Source organism: Oncorhynchus clarkii, unplaced genomic scaffold, assembly GCF_045791955.1.
Source record: "Oncorhynchus clarkii lewisi isolate Uvic-CL-2024 unplaced genomic scaffold, UVic_Ocla_1.0 unplaced_contig_1468_pilon_pilon, whole genome shotgun sequence".
NCBI lineage: Eukaryota > Metazoa > Chordata > Actinopteri > Salmoniformes > Salmonidae > Oncorhynchus > Oncorhynchus clarkii.
The window spans coordinates 77,501-97,647 of NW_027257944.1; the positions used below are offsets into that span (position 1 = coordinate 77,501).

General features: G+C 49.1%; 1 protein-coding gene across 1 annotated transcript in view; it reads right to left on the reverse strand.

The window, feature by feature from the left end:
• The window catches only part of LOC139394149 (wolframin-like), a 35,664-nt gene extending 21,127 nt beyond the window's left edge, over positions 1–14,537 (reverse strand). The window contains exons 1-2 of the mRNA XM_071142185.1: positions 14,414–14,537; positions 6,349–6,804 (exon numbers count right to left, since the gene is read on the reverse strand). Coding sequence (XP_070998286.1) covers positions 6,349–6,804; positions 14,414–14,417 — 460 coding nt within the window. The 5' untranslated portion in view covers positions 14,418–14,537. The remainder of the gene's footprint in view (positions 1–6,348; positions 6,805–14,413) is intronic.
• Positions 14,538–20,147: the final 5,610 nt, after the last annotated feature.

A 20,147-nucleotide genomic window follows, 5' to 3' on the forward strand; every position in this document is an offset into this window, starting at 1 on the left:
GGTACTATACCTTAGAGACTGTTGTAGACAACTACCACCTGGTACTATACCTTAGAGACTGTTGTAGACAACTACCACCTGGTACTATACCCTGTACCTTAGAGACTGTTGTAGACAGCTACCACCTGGTACTATACCTTAGAGACTGTTGTAGACAGCTACCACCTGGTACTATACCCTGTACCTTAGAGACTGTTGTAGACAGCTACCACTGGGAATATACCCTGTACCTTAGAGACTGTTGTAGACAGCTACCACCTGGTACTGTACCTTAGAGACTGTTGTAGACAGCTACCACCTGGTACTGTACCATGTACCTTAAAGACTGTTGTAGACAGCTACCGCCTGGTACTATATCACTGATACTAAACTGATATTACACTGATATTACACTGATATTACACTGATACTACACTGGTACTACACTGGTACTACACTGACAATACACTGATATTACACTGACAATACACTGATTCTACACTGACAATACACTGGTACTATACTGACAATACACTGATATTACACTGATACTACAAGGACACTACACTGATACTACACTGACAATACACTGACAATACACTGATACTACACTGATACTACAAGGACACTACACTGACAATACACTGACACTACACTGACACTACACTGATACTACACTGACAATACACTGACAATACACTGACAATACACTGATACTACACTGACACTACACTGACACTACACTGATACTACAAGGACACTACACTGACAATACACTGACACTACACTGACACTACACTGACAATACACTGACACTACACTGACACTACACTGATACTACACTGATACTACACTGACAATACACTGACAATACACTGACAATACACTGACACTACACTGACAATACACTGATACTACACTGACACTACACTGACACTACACTGACACTACACTGACAATACACTGACACTACACTGATACTACCCTGGATCCACCTGAACCAAATGCACTGATAAAAGTCCCCCTGTCGGAGAGAGATTGAGATGGTTATCATAACGTCAGGGGGAAAGCCTTCACGAAACACAGCCCTTATCTTACCTGTTTCTAAAATCCCCCATGGGGGGGGGGGGGGGGAATGATTGAAAACCATTTCCCCTTTTTGACCGCTAGGTTTTATGGGTATTATGACACCTGCACTCTGGGGCTCTAATTGTAGCAATTCTCGCTAAACGAGGCACGTTACAATTCCAACCGAGTGGGTTAACTAACCCTCACGGACGAGATGCGTAGAGGGTGTTTTGTCTTTCACACCAACGGCCCCTGGTTCACTTCCCACGCCCACGTCGTTCATTAAAATACACAAGTGGACTTCGTAGGTGCCACCTATCACTCCCACCCGGCTGTCTATAACACACCTGTCTTCACCTGGAAGAACGCTGCCCCGCACCTTCCTGCCGTTAGCTTTGAAACAACTTCATTCATCACGTCACTACACCGTATATACAGCCTACATAAGATTGTCATACCCATGACGTGACATGTAATAAGAGTTTCTGAACGTCACGCGGTTTAAGCCAGGCTTAAATAACACTGTGTGGGTCAGGGGACTATCTTTAAGGACCTGGGAGAGAAAACAACATGTCCTCACGTCACCCAGGGTGTTTCCCCCTGCTCAGACATCAATCAGACCTGGCCAAGGAGACAGCGGGCTGCATCTCCAATAACCTCTAGTGGCTTCCTCCTCTCGGCTGCATCTCCAATAACCTCTAGTGGCTTCCTCCTCTAGGCTGCATCTCAGAAACCTCTAGTGGCTTCCTCCTCTCGGCTGCATCTCCAATAACCTCTAGTGGCTTCCTCCTCTAGGCTGCATCTCAGTAACCTCTAGTGGCTTCCTCCATCTCCAATAACCTCTAGTGGCTTCCTCCTCTAGGCTGCATCTCAGTAACCTCTAGTGGCTTCCTCCTCTCGGCTGCATCTCCAATAACCTCTAGTGGCTTCCTCCTCTAGGCTGCATCTCAGTAACCTCTAGTGGCTTCCTCCTCTCGGCTGCATCTCCAATAACCTCTAGTGGCTTCCTCCTCTAGGCTGCATCTCAGTAACCTCTAGTGGCTTCCTCCATCTCCAATAACCTCTAGTGGCTTCCTCCTCTCGGCTGCATCTCCAATAACCTCTAGTGGCTTCCTCCTCTAGGCTGCATCTCAGTAACCTCTAGTGGCTTCCTCCATCTCCAATAACCTCTAGTGGCTTCCTCCTCTCGGCTGCATCTCCAATAACCTCTAGTGGCTTCCTCCATCTCCAATAACCTCTAGTGGCTTCCTCCTCTCGGCTGCATCTCCAATAACCTCTAGTGGCTTCCTCCATCTCCAATAACCTCTAGTGGCTTCCTCCTCTAGGCTGCATCTCAGTAACCTCTAGTGGCTTCCTCCTCTAGGCTGCATCTCAGTAACCTCTAGTGGCTTCCTCCTCTCGGCTGCATCTCAACAACCTCTAGTGGCTTCCTCCTCTCGGCTGCATCTCAGTAACCTCTAGTGGCTTCCTCCTCTCAGCTGCATCTCCAATAACCTATAGTGGCTTCCTCCTCTCGGCTGCATCGCCAATAACCTCTAGTGGCTTCCTCCTCTCGGCTGCATCTCAGTAACCTCTAGTGGCGTCCTCCTCTCGGCTGCATCTCCAATAACCTCTAGTGGCTTCCTCCTCTCGGCTGCATCTCCAATAACCTCTAGTGGCTTCCTCCTCTCGGCTGCATCTCCAATAACCTCTAGTGGCTTCCTCCTCTAGGCTGCATCTCAGAAACCTCTAGTGGCTTCCTCCTCTCGGCTGCATCTCCAATAACCTCTAGTGGCTTCCTCCTCTAGGCTGCATCTCAGTAACCTCTAGTGGCTTCCTCCATCTCCAATAACCTCTAGTGGCTTCCTCCTCTAGGCTGCATCTCAGTAACCTCTAGTGGCTTCCTCCTCTCGGCTGCATCTCCAATAACCTCTAGTGGCTTCCTCCTCTAGGCTGCATCTCAGTAACCTCTAGTGGCTTCCTCCTCTCGGCTGCATCTCAATAACCTCTAGTGGCTTCCTCCTCTAGGCTGCATCTCAGTAACCTCTAGTGGCTTCCTCCTCTCGGCTGCATCTCCAATAACCTCTAGTAGCTTCCTCCTCTAGGCTGCATCTCAGTAACCTCTAGTGGCTTCCTCCATCTCCAATAACCTCTAGTGGCTTCCTCCTCTCGGCTGCATCTCCAATAACCTCTAGTGGCTTCCTCCTCTAGGCTGCATCTCAGTAACCTCTAGTGGCTTCCTCCATCTCCAATAACCTCTAGTGGCTTCCTCCTCTCGGCTGCATCTCCAATAACCTCTAGTGGCTTCCTCCATCTCCAATAACCTCTAGTGGCTTCCTCCTCTCGGCTGCATCTCCAATAACCTCTAGTGGCTTCCTCCATCTCCAATAACCTCTAGTGGCTTCCTCCTCTAGGCTGCATCTCAGTAACCTCTAGTGGCTTCCTCCTCTAGGCTGCATCTCAGTAACCTCTAGTGGCTTCCTCCTCTCGGCTGCATCTCAACAACCTCTAGTGGCTTCCTCCTCTCGGCTGCATCTCAGTAACCTCTAGTGGCTTCCTCCTCTCAGCTGCATCTCCAATAACCTATAGTGGCTTCCTCCTCTCGGCTGCATCGCCAATAACCTCTAGTGGCTTCCTCCTCTCGGCTGCATCTCAGTAACCTCTAGTGGCGTCCTCCTCTCGGCTGCATCTCCAATAACCTATAGTGGCTTCCTCCTCTCGGCTGCATCTCCAATAACCTCTAGTGGCTTCCTCCTCTCGGCTGCATCTCCAATAACCTCTAGTGGCTTCCTCCTCTCGGCTGCATCTCAGTATCCTCTAGTGGCTTCCTCCTCTCGGCTGCATCTCCAGTAACCTCTAGTGGCTTCCACCTCTCGGCTCCATCTCCAATAACCTCTAGTGGCTTCCTGCTCTCGGCTGCATCTCAATAACCTCTAGTGGCTTCCTCCTCTCGGCTGCATCTCAATAACCTCTAGTGGCTTCCTCCTCTCGAATGCCTCTCCAGTAACCTCTAGTGGCTTCCTCCTCTAGGCTGCATCTTCAGTAACCTCTAGTGGCTTCCTCCTCTCGGCTGCATCTCCAATAACCTCTAGTGGCTTCCTCCTCTCGGCTGCATCTCCAATAACCTCTAGTGGCTTCCTCCTCTCGGCTGCATCTCCAATAACCTCTAGTGGCTTCCTTCTCTCGGCTGCATCTCTAATAACCTCTAGTGGCTCCCTCCTCTAGGCTGCATCTCAACAACCTCTAGTGGCTTCCTCCTCTCGGCTGCATCTCCAATAACCTCTAGTGGCTTCCTCCTCAAGGCTGCCTCTCCAATAACCTCTAGTGGCTTCCTCCTCTCTGCTGCATCTCCAATAACCTCTAGTGGCTTCCTCCTCTCTGCTGCATCTCCAATAACCTCTAGTGGCTCCCTCCTCTAGACTGCATCTCAACAACCTCTAGTGGCTTCCTCCTCTCGGCTGCATCTCCAATAACCTCTAGTGGCTTCCTCCTCTCGGCTGCATCTCCAATAACCTCTAGTGGCTTCCTCCTCTCGGCTGCATCTCCAATAACCTCTAGTGGCTTCCTCCTCTCGGCTGCATCTCCAATAACCTCTAGTGGCTTCCTCCTCTCGGCTGCATCTCCAATAACCTCTAGTGGCTTCCTCCTCTCGGCTGCATCTCAATAACCTCTACCTTTTAAATGTCAGATTTGAGTCATTTAGCTGACACTGTAATCAAGAGCGATTTACAGGAGTAATTAGGGTTAAGTGCCTTGATCAAGGGCACATTGGCCAATTTTTCACCTAGTCGGCTCAGGGGATTTGAACCAGCAACCTTTTGGTTACGGGCTTAACACTCTTAACCGCTAAGCTTCCTCCTCTCGGCTGCATCTCAATACCTATGGTGACTTCCTCCCCTCGGCTGCATCTCAATATCTATGGTGACTTCCTCCCCTCGGCTGCATCTCAATACCTATGGTGACTTCCTCCCCTCGGCTGCATCTCAATATCTATGGTGACTTCCCCCCCTCGGCTGCATCTCAATACCTATAGTGACTTCCTCCCCTCGGCTGCATCTCAATACCTATGGTGACTTCCTCCCCTCGGCTGCATCTCAATGCCCATGGTGACTTCCTCCCCGACTACCAGCTACCTAGCTACCTGCAACCAAAAATGTCCAATGGAAGGATGAGACACTAGGAGACACACAGCGACTTAACGGTTGAGCTTGCGATCAGAGTTGAACAATTTTGTAAATTCCAGCGAGGCAACAGCCAATCAGGGCGGAGGACAGCTCTAACTTTGACATAAAGGCCAATGACCAAACTCCCATCATGCATGCTGTTTGGTAGATAGACCCATGATGGATGATTTCAGAGACTTGGTAGCTAGCTTTATGGCCAAGTCTGAACTACAGGATACTTCCTTCCTCCCCCCTCTGTCTGTCTGTCTCTCTCCCTCCTTCCTACCTTCCTTCCTCACCCCTCTGTCTGTCTGTCTGTCTGTCTCTCCCTCTTTCCTACCTTCCTTTCTCCCCCTCTGTCTCTCTCTCTCTCCCTCCTTCCTCCCCCCTCTGTCTGTCTCTCTCTCTCTCCCTCCTTCCTTCCTCCCCCCTCTGTCTGTCTCTCTCTCCCTCCTTCCTTCCTCCCCCCTCTGTCTGTCTCTCTCTCTTTCCTTCCTTCCTTCCTCCCCCTCTGTCTGTCTCTCTCTCTCCCCCTCCTTCCTACCTTCCTTCCTCCGGCCCTGTCTGTCTCTCTCTCTCCCCCTCCTTCCTACCTTCCTTCCTCCCCCCTCTGTCTGTCTGTCTCTCTCTCCCTCCTTCCTTCCTCCCCCCTCTGTCTGTCTCTCTCTCCCTCCTTCCTTCCTCCCCCCTCTGTCTGTCTCTCTCTCTCCCTCCTTCCTTCCTCCCCCTCTGTCTGTCTCTCTCTCCCCCTCCTTCCTACCTTCCTTCCTCCCCCCCTGTCTGTCTCTCTCTCTCCCCCTCCTTCCTTCCTTCCTTCCTCCCCCCTCTGTCTGTCTCTCTCTCTCCCTCCCTCCTTCCTACCTTCCTTCCTCCCCCCTCTGTCTGTCGCTCTCTCCCTCCTTCCTACCTTCCTTCCTCCCCCCTCTGTCTGTCTCTCTCCCCCCCTCCTTCCTTCCTACCTTCCTTCCTCCCCCTCTGTCTGTCTCTCTCTCTCCCTCCCTCCTTCCTACCTTCCTTCCTCCCCCTCTGTCTGTCTCTCTCCCCCCCCCCCCCCCTCCTTCCTACCTTCCTTCCTCCCCCTCTGTCTGTCTCTGTCTCTCCCCCTCCTTCCTACCTCTCCCCTCTGTCTCTCTCTCTCTCTCTCTCTCTCCCTCCTTACCTTCCTCACCCGCTTCAGCCTCCTCCAGCTCAGCTTTCTTCAGTCTTTCCTGCATCACCACACGTTTAGCCAGATCAGCAAAGCCCCGACGTCGGGGGGCAGGAGAGGACGAGGGGGCAGGAGAGGTGGAGGGGGCCGCAAAGCCCCAACGGCGGGGGGCAGGAGAGGTGGATGGGGTAGAGGTAGAGGCAGCGGGTGAATGAACGGATGGTTTTGGGGTGATGGGGAGAGGAGAAGAAGGAGAGGAAGTGGGAGGAGGAGGACGAGAGGCTGACAATGGGATCAATTTGGGGGAGTCTGAGGAAGTCGAGGTGAGGGAGGGTTGGGAGGCAGGGGGGAGGGAATTAGGGGAGGGAGGTGAGGCAGTGTCCAGGGTAGAGGGAGAGCCCGGTGGGATGAGGGGGGTGGAAGGGGGGAGTGGGGAGGGAGGAGCGGGGAGATCCACGTCCATCTCACCTGTAATGACAAAAGAGAAGATAAGAGATGTTAAGATGGTGTTGTAGTCATTACAGGACATGGGACAGACGATGTAGTCATTACAGGACAGATGATGTTGTAGTCATTACAGGACATGGACAGATGTTGTAGTCATTACAGGACAGATGATGTTGTAGTCATTACAGGACATGGACAGATGTTGTAGTCATTACAGGACAGATGATGTTGTAGTCATTACAGGACATGGGATAGATGATGTAGTCATTACAGGACATGGACAGATGATGTTGTAGTCATTACAAGACATGGGACAGACGATGTAGTCATTACAGGACAGATGATGTTGTAGTCATTACAAGACATGGACAGATGTTGTAGTCATTACAGGACATGGGACAGTTGATGTTGTAGTCATTACAGGACAGATGATGTTGTAGTCATTACAGGACATGGACAGATGGTGTTGTAGTCATTACAGGACATGGACAGATGGTGTTGTGGTCATTACAGGACATGGGACAGTTGATGTTGTAGTCATTACAGGACAGATGATGTTGTAGTCATTACAGGACATGGACAGATGGTGTTGTAGTCATTACAGGACATGGACAGATGGTGTTGTAGTCATTACAGGACATGGGGCAGATGATGTTGTAGTCATTACAGGACAGATGATGTCGTAATCATTACAGGACATGGACAGATGTTGTAGTCATTACAGGACAGATTATGTTGTAGTCATTACAGGACATGGGATAGATGATGTTGTAGTCATTACAAGACATGGGACAGACAATGTAGTCATTACAGGACAGATGATGTTGTAGTCATTACAGGACATGGACAGATGATATAGTCATTACAGGACATGGGACAGATGTAGTCATTACAGGGCATGGACAGATGATGTTGTAGTCATTACAGGGCATGGACAGATGTTGTAGTCATTACAGGACAGATGCTGTTGTAGTCATTACAGGACAGATGATGTTGTAGTCATTACAGGACAGATTGTGTTGTAGTCATTATAGGACATGGGACAGATGATGTTGTAGTCATTACAGGACATGGGACAGATGATGTTGTAGTCATTACAGGACATGGGACAGATGATGTTGTAGTCATTACAGGACATGGGACAGATGATGTTGTAGTCATTACAGGACAGATGATGTTGTAGTCATTACAGGACATGGGACAGATGCGTTGTAGTCATTACAGGACATGGGACAGATGATGTTGTAGTCATTACAGGACATGGGACAGATGATGTTGTAGTCATTACAGGACATGGGACAGATGATGTTGTAGTCATTACAGGACATGGGACAGATGATGTTGTAGTCATTACAGGACAGATGAGGTTGTAGTCATTACAGGACATGGGACAGACGATGTTGTAGTCATTACAGGACAGATGAGGTTGTAGTCATTACAGGACATGGGACAGATGATGTTGTAGTCATTACAGGACATGGGACAGATGATGTTGTAGTCATTACAGGACAGATGAGGTTGTAGTCATTACAGGACATGGGACAGATGAGTTTGTAGTCATTACAGGACAGATGAGGTTGTAGTCATTACAGGACATGGGACAGATGCTGTTGTAGTCATTACAGGACAGATGAGGTTGTAGTCATTACAGGACATGGGACAGATGATGTTGTAGCCATTACAGGACAGATGATGTTGTAGTCATTATAGGACATGGGACAGATGATGTTGTAGTCATTACAGGACATAGACAGATGATGTTGTAGTCATTACAGGACAGATGAGGTTGTAGTCATTACAGGATACGGAAAGGAAAGTAAAGTTCAAAATCTTCCTGCTGTGCTACAGATGCCGTATCTTAATTTGATCATCCTGTTGTTTCAGGAATTTTCAGGCATAGCAATGCAAACATGTAGTGTTTTCGAGGTTTAAAAAGACTTCTAAAGTTTGTCATTTCCACTTAAAATTTAGGGGAGGTTTTTTTTGCCGGGGAGCTTTTCCTTGGCTCATTGAGCTCTAGCGACTCCTTGTGGTGGGTCGAGGGCCTGCAAGCTGACTTCAGTGGTCAGTCGAACGGTGTATCCACAGACACATTGGTGCGGCTGGCTTCCGGGTTAAAGTAAGCAGTGTGTTAAGAAGCAGCGTGACTTGACGGGTCATGTTTCGGAGGAGGCATGTCTTGAACTTCGCCTCTCCCGAGCCCGTTGGGGAGTTGCAGCGATGAAACATGATCATTACTAAAAATATAAAAAATAAAAATATAAAAACGCCCATTTATTATAATCCACATAACACATCACATCCTCCTATTGCTGCAGGATTATTTGCCTGCTGTGTGAAACTGGCTCAAATTAAGATACGACATCTGTATCATGCATTCTAATGCTGCTACTCTTTTACCCTCGAGGTAGATCTGATATCATCACATATAGAATATGGAAATGGGATGGGAATTTTATCATTGGAAACATCGCATACACATCATGAGAGACAATGTGATGCTAACAAGTGTTGATTCTGCCTTAACAATGGCTGCCCACCGGAATGCTAGAAGACAAACCGACTGTTAGTGTCTCTAACAGCTAGTAGACCTGTCGACTGTTAGTGTCTCTAACAGCTAGCAGAAGAGTTAAATCAAACTATAGGCTACACAAGTAACATTCTAGCAATCGGATTAGGCTACAGCTGCTGCCGCAAACAATGAATCGGCTAACTCACCTGCCAGCGCAGGACATCGGGGATTTCCTATGGCTCTCTTCCGACATTCAAGTACTCCGGTCACCAACTAACTCCCAACTCTACTAAAGACGACAGTAGACCTGCTGTACGTCATTACGTCCAGCTGTTTTTTATCGACACAAGATAGTTCAATGGAAGCACACTGTGGCAGGCAATTGTCACATCTACTTTCTATATAAACTTAGTAAACGTCTACAAAAATAAATCATCATGAACTCGTCCAGTGATTTTTTGTTGTTGTTGTAAACAGTTACTAAGTTTGAATAGAAAGTAGATACGGCCTCTGCAGAAGTCAGCGCATTCATACTTCTTGCGTTTAGCGGACCAGAGCAGAGCTGTTGTGAAGGAAGTTCTCAAGGAAGTGAGTTTGTGTTTATAAAGGACCTCCCGCCCCCCACCTACTGTCAACGAATCGTATAAATGTGTAGCTAACTGAAGCTGGCTAACAGAAGATGGCTAACTGAAGCTGGCTAGCTTTATTAAACCCTGAGTAGATATAGCTAGCTAACTGAAGCTGGATAACTGAAGATGGCTAGCTTTATTAAACCCTGAGTAGATATAGCTAGCTAACAGAAGATGGCTAATTGAAGCTGGCTAGCTTTATTAAACCCTGAGTAGATATAGCTATTTAACTGAAGCTGGCTAACTGAAGATGGCTAGCTTTATTAAACCCCGAGTAGATATAGCTAGCTAACAGAAGATGGCTAATTGAAGCTGGCTAGCTTTATTAAACCCTGAGTAGATCTAGCTGGCTAAATGAAGCTGGCTAGATTTATAAACCCCCTGATTAGATGTAGCTGGCTAACTGTAGCTGGATAACTGAAGCTGGCTAGCTTTATTAAACCCTGACTAGATTTAGCTGGCTAACTGTAGCTGTCTAACTGAAACTGGCTAGCTTAATTCAAACCTGACTAGATCTAGCTGGCTAACTGAAGCTGGCTAACTGAAGCTGGCTAGCTTTATTAAACCCTGACTAGATTTAGCTGGCTAACTGAAGCTGGCTAACTGAAGCTGGCTAGTAAATCCTACCTGGGATTTTCTAACTGTTCCAGAAATAGCACACCTGATTCAACTAGTCCACTAATTACCAAACCCTTGACTAGATGGATTTTGAGCTGGTTCAGGACTACTAAAATGCATGAACTGGTGCTCGCCCCCAACAATGTTAGTGGAGGGGGTGACTAACGGAGAGTCTAAAACAGACAGAGAGAACGTCCCTTTCCCAAATGAACAGGTGAACCTGACAATGTCTTGGTCTAGTTCAGGGCTACAACTACATGGGGCAATGTCTGGGGTCCAGGAGAGGTTTGAGAACCACTGTCTTAGATATCTGATCATCTAACAGAGTCTCTTATGTCCTCTTCAAACACTGGGAACTCTGCACCAATAACAGGAAGGAAGCTAGGCCATACCAGCCCGCACCCTGCTCACCCTGGGGCAGTGGACCAACCCTACCCTCCCTGGGCCAGTGGAGTAACCCACCCTGGGCCAGAGGGCCAACCCACCCTACCCACCCTAGGCCAGTGAGCCAACCCAACCTACCCACCCTGTGCCAGTGGACTAACCCACCCTGGGCCAGTGAGCCAACCCACCCTGCCCACCCTGGTCCAGTGAGCCAACCCACCCTACCCACCCTGGTCCAGTGGACCAACCCACCCTACCCACCCTGGGCCAGTGGACCAACCCACCCTGGGCCAGTGAGCCAACCCACCCTACCCACCCTGGGCCAGTGGACTAACCCACCCTACCCAACCTGGGCCAGTGGACTAACCCACCCTACCCACCCTGGGCCAGTGGACTAACCAACCCAACCCACCCTGGGCCAGTGGACCAACCCACCCAACCCACCCTGGGCCAGTGGACCAACCCACCCAACCCACCCTGGGCCAGTGGACCAACCCACCCTGGGCCAGTGGACCAACCCACCCTGGGCCAGTGGACCAGCCCACCCTGGGCCAGTGTACCAGCACATCCTACCCACCCTGGGCCAGTGGACCAACCCACCCTGGGCCAGTGGACCAACCCACCCTGGGCCAGTGGACCAACCCACCCTGGGCCAGTGGACCAACCCACCCTGGGCCAGTGGACCAGCCCACCCCACCCACCCTGGGCCAGAGGGCCAACCCACCCTGGACCAACCCACCCTGGGCCAACCCACCCAACCCACCCTGGGCCAGTGGACCAACCCACCCTGGGCCAGTGGACCAACCCAACCTGGGCCAGTGGACCAACCCAACCTGGGCCAGTGGACCAACCCACCCTGGGCCAGTGGACCAACCCACCCTGGGCCAGAGGGCCAACCCACCCTGGGCCAGTGTACCAGCACACCCTACCCACCCTGGGCCAGTGGACCAACCCACCCTGGGCCAGTGGACCAACCCACCCTGGGCCAGTGGACCAACCCACCCTGGGCCAGTGGACCAGCCCACCCCACCCACCCTGGGCCAGTGGACCAACCCACCCTGGGCCAGAGGGCCAACCCACCCTGGGCCAGTGGACCAGCCCACCCTGGGCCAGTGTACCAGCACACCCTACCCACCCTGGGCCAGTGAACCAACCCACCCTGGGCCAGTGGACCAACCCACCCTGGGCCAGTGGACCAGCCCACCCTGGGCCAGTGGACCAGCCCACCCCACCCACCCTGGGCCAGTGGACCAACCCACCCTACCCACACTGGGCCAGTGGTCCAACCCACCCTGGGCCAGTGGACCAACCCACCCTGGGCCAGTGGACCAACCCACCCTGGGCCAGTGGACCAACCCACCCTTCCCACCCTGGGCCAGTGGACCAGCCCACCCTACCCACCCTGGGCAAGTGGACTAACCCACCCTGGGCCAGTGGACCAGCCCACCCAACACACCCTGGGCCAGTGGACCAGCACACCCTACCCACCCTGGGCCAGTGTACCAGCACACCCTACCCACCCTGGGCAAGAGGGACAACCCACCCAACCCACCCTGGGCCAGAGGGCCAACCCACTCAACCCACCCTGGGCCAACCCACCCTGGATCAACCCACCCTACCCACCCTCGGCCAGTGGACTAACCCACCCAACCCACCCTGGGCCAGAGGGCCAACTCACCCAACCCACCCTGGGCCAGAGGGCCAACCCACCCAACCCACCCTGGGCCAGTGGACAAACCCACCCTGCGCCAGTGGACCAACCCACCCTGGGCAAGTGGACCAACCCACCCTACCCACCCTGGGCCAGTTGACCAACCCACCCTGGGCCAGTGGACCAGCCCACCCAACACACCCTGGGCCAGTGGACCAGCACACCCTCCCCACCCTGGGCCAGTGTACCAGCACACCCTACCCACCCTGGGCAAGAGGGACAACCCACCCAACCCACCCTGGGCCAGAGGGCCAACCCACTCAACCCACCCTGGGCCAACCCACCCTGGATCAACCCACCCTACCCACCCTAGGCCAGTGGACTAACCCACCCAACCCACCCTGGGCCAGAGGGCCAACTCACCCAACCCACCCTGGGCCAGAGGGCCAACCCACCCAACCCACCCTGGGCCAGTGGACAAACCCACCCTGGGCCAGTGGACCAACCCACCCTGGGCAAGTGGACCAACCCACCCTACCCACCCTGGGCCAGTTGACCAACCCACCCTGGGCCAGTGGACCAGCACACCCTACCCACCCTGGGCCAGTGTACTAACCCACCCTGGGCAAGTGGACCAACCCACCCTACCCACCCTGGGCCAGTTGACCAACCCACCCTGGGCCAGTGGACTAACCCACCCTACCCACCCTGGGCCAGTGTACTAACCCACCCTACCCACCCTGGGCCAGAGGGACAACCCACCCAACCCACCCTGGGCCAGAGGGCCAACCCACTCAACCCACCCTGGGCCAACCCACCCTGGATCAACCCACCCTACCCACCCTAGGCCAGTGGACTAACCCACCCAACCCACCCTGGGCCAGAGGGCCAACTCACCCAACCCACCCTGGGCCAGAGGGCCAACCCACCCTGGGCCAGTGGACAAACCCACCCTGGGCCAGTGGACCAACCCACCCTGGGCAAGTGGACCAACCCACCCTACCCACCCTGGGCCAGTTGACCAACCCACCCTGGGCCAGTGGACCAGCACACCCTACCCACCCTGGGCCAGTAGACCAACCCACCCTGGGCCAGTGGACCAACCCACCCTGGGTCAGTGGACCAGCCCACCCCACCCACCCTGTTCCAGTGGACCAGCCCACCCTACCCACCCTGGGCACCCTGGGCCAGTGGACCAACCCACCCTGGGCCAGTGGACCAACCCACCCTGGGCCAGTGGACCAACCCACCCTACTCACCCTGGGCCAGTGGACCAGCCCACCCTACCCACCCTGGGCCAGTGGACCAACCCACCCTGGGCCAGCCCACCCTCCCTACCCTTGCCTAAAATACGCCCCCCCACCTCCCTGTGAGAGAAGGAGTTGCAGTGACACACAGACAGGCCCCAGTTTAGATTATGTTAACTTTGAGGTTTTAAAAATAAACCGTTACGAAATAAATGATCTAATTGTCAAAACAGCTGCTCTACAAATCCTGGACTGACACAGAATAACATATCCTATATACAACTATTCAATGCAAAGCAATAGGCTACCGCAATGGAAAACGTTCCACATAGCCTAACTAAAACAAAACGTTTCGGCTACTTGGAATGTTTAATGGAATTATTTTTTGAAGTAGGCAACATGTGTTTTTAGATTGGTAGCCTACTGCAAACATACGAAAAAAAATAAAAACGCCTGTTGCGTTATTACAACCTGCCTCATTTTCTGTCAATCTGGAATAGCGCAACGCGCAACGGGTACATCTTGTCAGCTCATGCCACCTAAATTAAGCTTTTTTTTAAACAAGTAGCCCAAAGGAAAAGTGACTTACTCATGGTCCGGACGAACAGTTTTACTCAAGACATAAAATTAAGTAAGCTTTTTCTCAGGTCAAAAGTTTGGATAGAAGTCTTCGCAGCGGATCCATGTCACTCTCAACAGCCTACGTCGCGAAAGAAGAGATGGGAGCTCCGACAGTTGAGTCTTGACGTGCATCCATTGGCCAAGGGGCATAAAGATGACGCCCGCATGTACTCACCACAAATCAGGGCCGGCATAATGTAGGGGATTTCTGGGGCTGAAGCCCCTGGGCCCCGAAGGTCTGTGGGACTTCCAAAAGGCAGCAAAAAATAAAAAGGAAATATATACAGTATATATTATATATGTAGCATATATACACTACCGGTCAAAAGTTTTAGAACACCTACTCATTAAGGTTTTTCATTATTTTTTATAATTTTCTACATTGTAGAATAATGGCGAACACATCAAAAGTATGAAATAACACATATGGAATCATGTCGTAACCAAAAAAGTACAAAGTACAAATCAAAATATATTTTATATTTGAGATTCTTCAAATAGCTACCCTTTGCCTTGATGACAGCTTTGCAAAATAAAATATATACTGTATATATTATGTATGTAGTATATATATATATATATATATACACACACACACACACGTGTTTTACTGCATCGGCCAACCACAGAAGGACTCAGGAGGCCACTCTCAATGAGTGTAAGCAGCCTAATCATCAGATGGGGGAGGAGACGAGGTAGAGGACTCACATTGGTAACTGGGTGATTTACATTATTTTTTTAAATGGCTACCTCATTTCTGTACCCCACACATAGAATAATCTGTCAGGTCCCTCAGTCGAGCAGTGAATTTTCAAACAAAGATTCAACCACAAAGACCAGGGAGGTTTTCCAATGCCTCGCTAAGAAGGAGTATAGTATAATGATACCGCGGATGATGTGTTAAACCCACCCAGTCGTTCATCTGAACTGAGCTGCAGGACAGGAAGGAAACTGCTCGGGGACGTCACCATGAGGCCATTTGTCACGTTGGTATTAAGGATCGGGAGACGGGCGCAGGAATGCGTAATAGGAGTTTTTATTTCTCTACCCAAATTACATGTAAAAGGCACAGGGATGAAGACCAAACAAACACGTACACATAAAGAACAGGGTTGAAACCCAAAAGAAAAGAGCGAGGAGTACCTCGACTAAATAACACAATCGCACAATGATTATCACGAGACCCGTAAACATCTGCACAATATACGTGGCACGAAAGCCCAAAACAACATAACACAGGTACTCACACGAAACAACGGACATTGTAACAATAATCGCCAGGACAACGGTAAACAAAAGGGCACACTTATATATACTAATCAATGGGAATAGGGACCAGGTGTACTAATCAATGGGAATAGAGACCAGGTGTACTAATCAATGGGAATAGAGACCAGGTGTACTAATCAATGGGAATAGAGACCAGGTGTACTAATCAATGGGAATAGAGACCAGGTGTACTAATCAATGGGAATAGAGACCAGGTGTACTAATCAATGGGAATAGAGACCAGGTGTACTAATCAATGGGAATAGAGACCAGGTGTGCTAATCAATGGGAATAGAGACCAGGTGTACTAATCAATGGGAATAGAGACCAGGTGTACTAATCAATGGGAATAGAGACCAGGTGTGCTAATCAATGGGAATAGAGACCAGGTGTGCTAATCAATGGGAATAGAGACCAGGTGTGCTAATCAATGGGAATAGAGACCAGGTGTGCGTGATGACAGTTCCCGTAAGGATCCGTGACACCATTGGTGATTTTTTTTTAAAAACAGTTACAGAGTTCAATGTCTGTGATGGGAGAAAACTGAGGATGACAGAGTGAAAAGAAGGATGCAGATATACAAATATAGAGACTATAAAACCAACCCATGCAGCTTGTATGATGCATCAAGACATTAAAGTTAATTACTGATGAAAAAAAACATAGCCAAGGAATGCATTTTTTTTGGCATAAATGTAAAGCCTTTTGTTTGGGGGCAAATCCAACACATCACTGAGTAACTGCCTCCTTATTTTCAAGCATGGTGGTGGCTGCATCATGGTATGGGTGTGCTTGTCATCAGCAAATACTGGGGAGTTTTTCAGGATAAAAATAAACAGGTTTGAGCTAAGCACAGGCAAAATCCTAGAGGAAAACCTGCTTCAGTTTGCTTTACACCAGACACTGGGAGAGGAATTCAACTTTCAGCAGGACAATCACATACAACACAAGGCCAAGTGTTCCTGAGTGGCCAAGTTACCGTTTTGACTTAAATATGCTTGAAAATCTACGGCAAGACTTGACATGTGCTGTTTAGCCCCAGCATCTTGACAGAACTTGAAGAATTTTGAAAAGAAAAATAGACAAATATTGCACAGTACAGTTGTGGCCACAAGTTTTGAGAATGACACAAATATTCATTTTCACAAATTCTGCTGCCTCAGTTTGTATGATGGCAATTTGCATATACTCCAGAATGTTACGAAGAGTGATCAGATGAATTGCAATTAATTGCAAAGTCCCTCTTTGCCATGCAAATTAACTGAATCCCAAAAAAACATTTCCACTGCATTTCAGCCCTGCCACAAAAGGACCAGCTGACATTATGTCAGTGATTCTCTCGTTAACACTGTTGTGAGTGTTGACGAGGCCAAGGCTGGAGATCACTCTGTCCTGCTGATTGAGTTCGAATAACAGACTGGAAGCTTCAAAAGGAGGGTGGTGCTTGGAATCATTGTTCTTCTTCTGTCAATCATGGTTACCTGCAAGGAAACTCGTGCCGTCATCATTGCACAGAAAGGGCTTCACAGGCAAGGATATTGCTGCCAGTAAGATTTCACCTAAATCAACCATTTATCGGATCATCAAGAACTTCAAGGAGAGCGGTTCAATTGTTGTAAAGAAGGCTTCAGGGCGCCCAAGAAAGTTCAGCAAGCGCCAGGACCGTCTCCTAAAGTTGATTCAGCTGCGGGATCGGGGCACCACCAGTACAGAGCTTGCTTGGGAATGGCAGCAGCCAGGTGTGAGTGCATCTGCACGCACAGTGTGGCGAATACTTTGAGGATGGCCTGGAGTCAAGAATGGCAGTAAAGAAGCCACTTCTCTCCAGGAAAAACATCAGGGACAGACTGATATTCTGCAAAAGGTACAGGGATTGGACTGCTGAGGACTGGGGAAAAGTCATTTACTCGGATGAATCCCCTTTCTGATTGTTTGGGGCATCCGGAAAAAAGCTTGTCTGGAGAAGACAAGGTGAGCGCTGCCATCAGTCCTGTGTCATGCCAACAGTAAAGCATCCTGAGACCATTCATGTGTGGCGTTGCTTCTCAACCAAGGGAGTGGGCTCACTCACAATTTTGCCTAAGAACACAGCCATGAATAAAGAATGGTACCAACACATCCTCTGAGAGCAACATCTCCCAACCATCCAGGAACAGTTTGGTGACGAACAGTGCCTTTTCCAGCATGATGGAACACCTTGCCATAAGGCAAAAGTGATAACTAAGTGGCAGGCGGAACAAAACATCAATATTTTGGGTCCATGGCCAGGAAACCCACCAGACCTTAATCCCATTGAGAACTTGTGGTCAATCCTCAAGAGGCGGGTGAACAAACAAAACCCACAAATTCTGACAAACTCCAAGCATTGATTATGCAAGAATGGGCTGCCATCAGTCAGGATGTGGCCCAGAAGTTAATTGACAGCATGCCAGGGCGGATTGCAGAGGTCTTGAAAAAGAAGGGTCAACACTGCAAATATTGACTCTTTGCATCAACTTCATGTAATTGTCAATAAAAGCATTTGACACTTATGAAATGCTTGTAATTATACTTCAGTATTCCATAGTAACATCTGACAAAAATATCTAAAGACACTGAGGCAGCAGACTTTGTGAAAATTTATATTTGTGTCATTCTCAAAACGTTTGGCCACGACTGTACAGTTATGCAAAGCTCTTATGAGACTCAACAGCTTTAATGACTCTTAGAGACTTACCCGAGAAGACTCCCCGCTGTAATGACTCTTAGAGACTTACCCGAGAAGACTCCCAGCTGTAATGCCTCTTAGAGACTTACCCAAGAAGACCAACAGCTGTAATGACTCTTAGAGACCTACCCGAGAAGACTCCCAGCTGTAATGACTCTTATAGACTTACCCAAGAAGACTCCCAGCTGTAATGGCTCTTAGAGACTTACCCAAGAAGACTCCCAGCTGTAATGGCTCTTAGAGACTTACTCAAGAAGACTCCCAGCTGTAATGACTCTTAGAGACTTACCCGAGAAGACTCCCAGCTGTAATGACTCTTAGAGACTTACCCAAGAAGACTCCCAGCTGTAATGACTCTTAGAGACTTACCCAAGAAGACTCCCAGCTGTAATGGCTGCTAAAGGTGTTTCTAACATGTATTGACTCAGGGGTAAAAAATAAAATAAATTGCTATCTAGAACCTTTAATTAAGGGCTCTCCTCCTCAGTTGTCCTCCACAGGAGAACCTTTTGAATAACCATTTTTGGTTCCATTTAGAACCATTTTTGGTTCCATGTAGAACCCTTTCTATAGAGGGTTCTACATGGAACCAAAAAGGGTTATACCTGGAACCCAAACGGGTTCTACATGGAACCAAAAAGGGTTCTACTGTCATGCCCTGACCTTAGAGAGCCGTTTTATTTCTCTATTTGGTTAGGCCAGGGTGTGACTAGGGTGGGCATTCTAGTTTCTTTATTTCTATGTTTTCTGTTTCTATGTTTTGGCCGGGTATGGTTCTCAATCAGACACAGCTGTGTATTGTTGTCTCTGATTGGGAATCATACTTAGGCAGCCTGTTTTTTCCACCGTAGTTGTGGGCAGTTGACTTTGTTAGTGGCCTGTATAGCCCTAGTAAGCGTCGTCTTGTTTTTGTTGGCGACATTCAAAATAAAAAGAGTTAAAAGAGTACGCTCACCATGCTGCACCTTGGTCCGGTCATTTCCCTGACGACGGTCGTGACAACTCCTATGGGAACCCCTTCTGAACCCTGTTTACTAAGAGTGCATTTATCTAATCAAGGTATATTAGTATTTTATTGTCGTTCATCTTTCAATTTGTTTTTGTTGAATTTTTCTTCCACTTTGACGTTACAGAGTATTTTGTATAGACCGTTGACAAAAAATATTACAATTAAATAAGTGTTTATCCTACTTTGTAACACAATTAAATGTGAATAAATCCCAGGAGGGTATAGACCTTCTGTAGACTGTATGTTTAGTGGACTTTACCAGATAGATGTTTTTCTTCGGTTTTAACTGTGCAGATTAGGAAACACACACATTCCTGTCTTGACAGCAGCTAATTGGGATCCCTAATAAAGACACACAAATACAAATTCCTGCCTTGGCAGCAGCTAATTGGGATCCCTAATAAATACACAAATATACAAATTCCTGCCTTGGCAGCAGCTAATTGGGATCCCTAATAAATATACAAATTCCTGCCTTGGCAGCAGCTAATTGGGATCCCTAATAAACACACATAACATGTAAATAGAACACATGAACCTGTAAATAGAACACATTAAATGTAAATAGAACACATTAAATGTAAATAGAACACATGAACCTGTAAATAGAACACACGAACCTGTAAATAGAACACATTAAATGTACACACACACACACACACACAGGCACACACAGGCACAAGACAGAGTGTTTAGAAATCTGTTTTGTCCATTCCA